Source organism: Dendroctonus ponderosae, unplaced genomic scaffold (assembly GCF_020466585.1).
Source record: "Dendroctonus ponderosae isolate FM_Combo_2020 unplaced genomic scaffold, Dpon_F_20191213v2 Dpon_F_20191213_8, whole genome shotgun sequence".
Lineage (NCBI taxonomy): Eukaryota > Metazoa > Arthropoda > Insecta > Coleoptera > Curculionidae > Dendroctonus > Dendroctonus ponderosae.
The window spans coordinates 12,558,995-12,560,465 of record NW_026019016.1 but is presented as its reverse complement, the minus strand read 5'-3'; the positions used below and the strand labels follow the sequence as shown (position 1 = coordinate 12,560,465).

Here is a 1,471-nt window from a genome sequence, read left to right as displayed (position 1 = left end):
GCATTTAAGTGTAGAATGACGCCAATATTCATCAGGCAAACATTAATAAACGAAGGGTTTAAAAACCTGGTGAATTTCAAAATAAAAATGAAACATCTGGCACTTGCTTACTGCAAACTTGCAGTTTTGCGCCGCTTTGCGACGATTTTTTGCAGAATGTGCGTTTAATTTTTGAACAGCAGGTTTTTCCTGAAGACAACAGTTTTTATTCGTTGGCTGATTGCGGCTTCAATATCGAGCTGACACACACACACAAAACTGAAACTTCCAGTAGTTTCAGGTAAAACTCCAGCTACTTACTCTTAACTTTTCGTCTAAATCTTCACTATCCGGAACATGAACGATGAAATTTTCTTCTGACTCTCCCAGCACCACCATCGTCGCAATATTTTCAAGCAACTTTGATGTTTCGTTAAAGCTTTTTCGGGGAAGTTGAGTTGAACTTTCGGGGTTCTCCAGTTAACTCGCAACGTTTCACCGGTGTGAACAAACGACTAACCGAAATTGATTAGATCGAACATCAGACGAGCGGAAACTGGCCGGAAAATTAAAGCGTTGTGAACAACTTGTAAATAAACTTGGCCGCGAGTTTTCATTGAGAAAAGCAAACTGTTCGGGGAATGTGGAGAAACTGAAAACATCGTGGGATTTTTTCAATATTAACTACACACGAAAAAAACATTTGCAGGATTAACCGACTCTTGACTCTTTAAATAAAAACTTCCGGTGTTTTCGCAATTTAACATGGCACTTTTAATCGCCATGTCAACGTATGCATTTTATGCTAATCTTCGGCTTTATACTTTTGCAAATTTTTGCATGTTTCATGTGAAAAACGGTCGATTTCCAAATCCTCCCAAAAAAAATGAATAAACCACGAAAGCTTCTGCATGAATAATGCAATTAAATGCAGAAATCTATCCAACAGTTAATTAAATCGGCCATCGTTGGATCCAGGCAAAGCCTGGCGCAATTCCGATAAGTAAATTAAAAAGCGAGTGGATTGAAAAACGCAAACCTATCGGGCAATAAATGTCCGGGTTAATTAGATGTGTTTTCTTGGCCCAGTTCAATGCGATTCAATTAAAATGCCCAACACAAGAAGGGGCAAAACAAACATGAGAAAATTGGATCGGCCGGTCCCTCCTTCAAAACGCATCCATCCAGACACAATACGTCGATCAATCAATTTTCGTTATGTTCTTTTCAGCAGTTTTGGTGCAGTCGGTCGGCTCGATCTAATGGATAGTATATACTTTCCTAACTGTGTTTCAATTCCCAATCAAATTCATTCCTGGGTTTCAGTCATTTATTGTTTCTATTTATCAATCAAAATACGTTTCGGTGTATTTTTCCACCATCATCAGTTTTTATGCAGCAAAAATGCATGCCAAGGCTTAAAGCAGCAACAACGCTACACATAAAAACTGATGATGGTGGAAAAATACACCGAAACGTATTTTGATTGATA

General features: G+C 38.3%; 1 protein-coding gene across 1 annotated transcript in view; it reads right to left on the bottom strand.

Moving 5' to 3' along the window:
- Window positions 1-1,308, bottom strand: part of LOC109541982 — a 3,833-nt gene extending 2,525 nt beyond the window's left edge. Inside the window, exon 1 of the mRNA XM_019911002.2 lies at window positions 301-1,308. Coding sequence (XP_019766561.1) covers window positions 301-378 — 78 coding nt within the window. The 5' untranslated portion in view covers window positions 379-1,308. The remainder of the gene's footprint in view (window positions 1-300) is intronic.
- Between the last annotated feature and the right edge of the window lie 163 nt (window positions 1,309-1,471).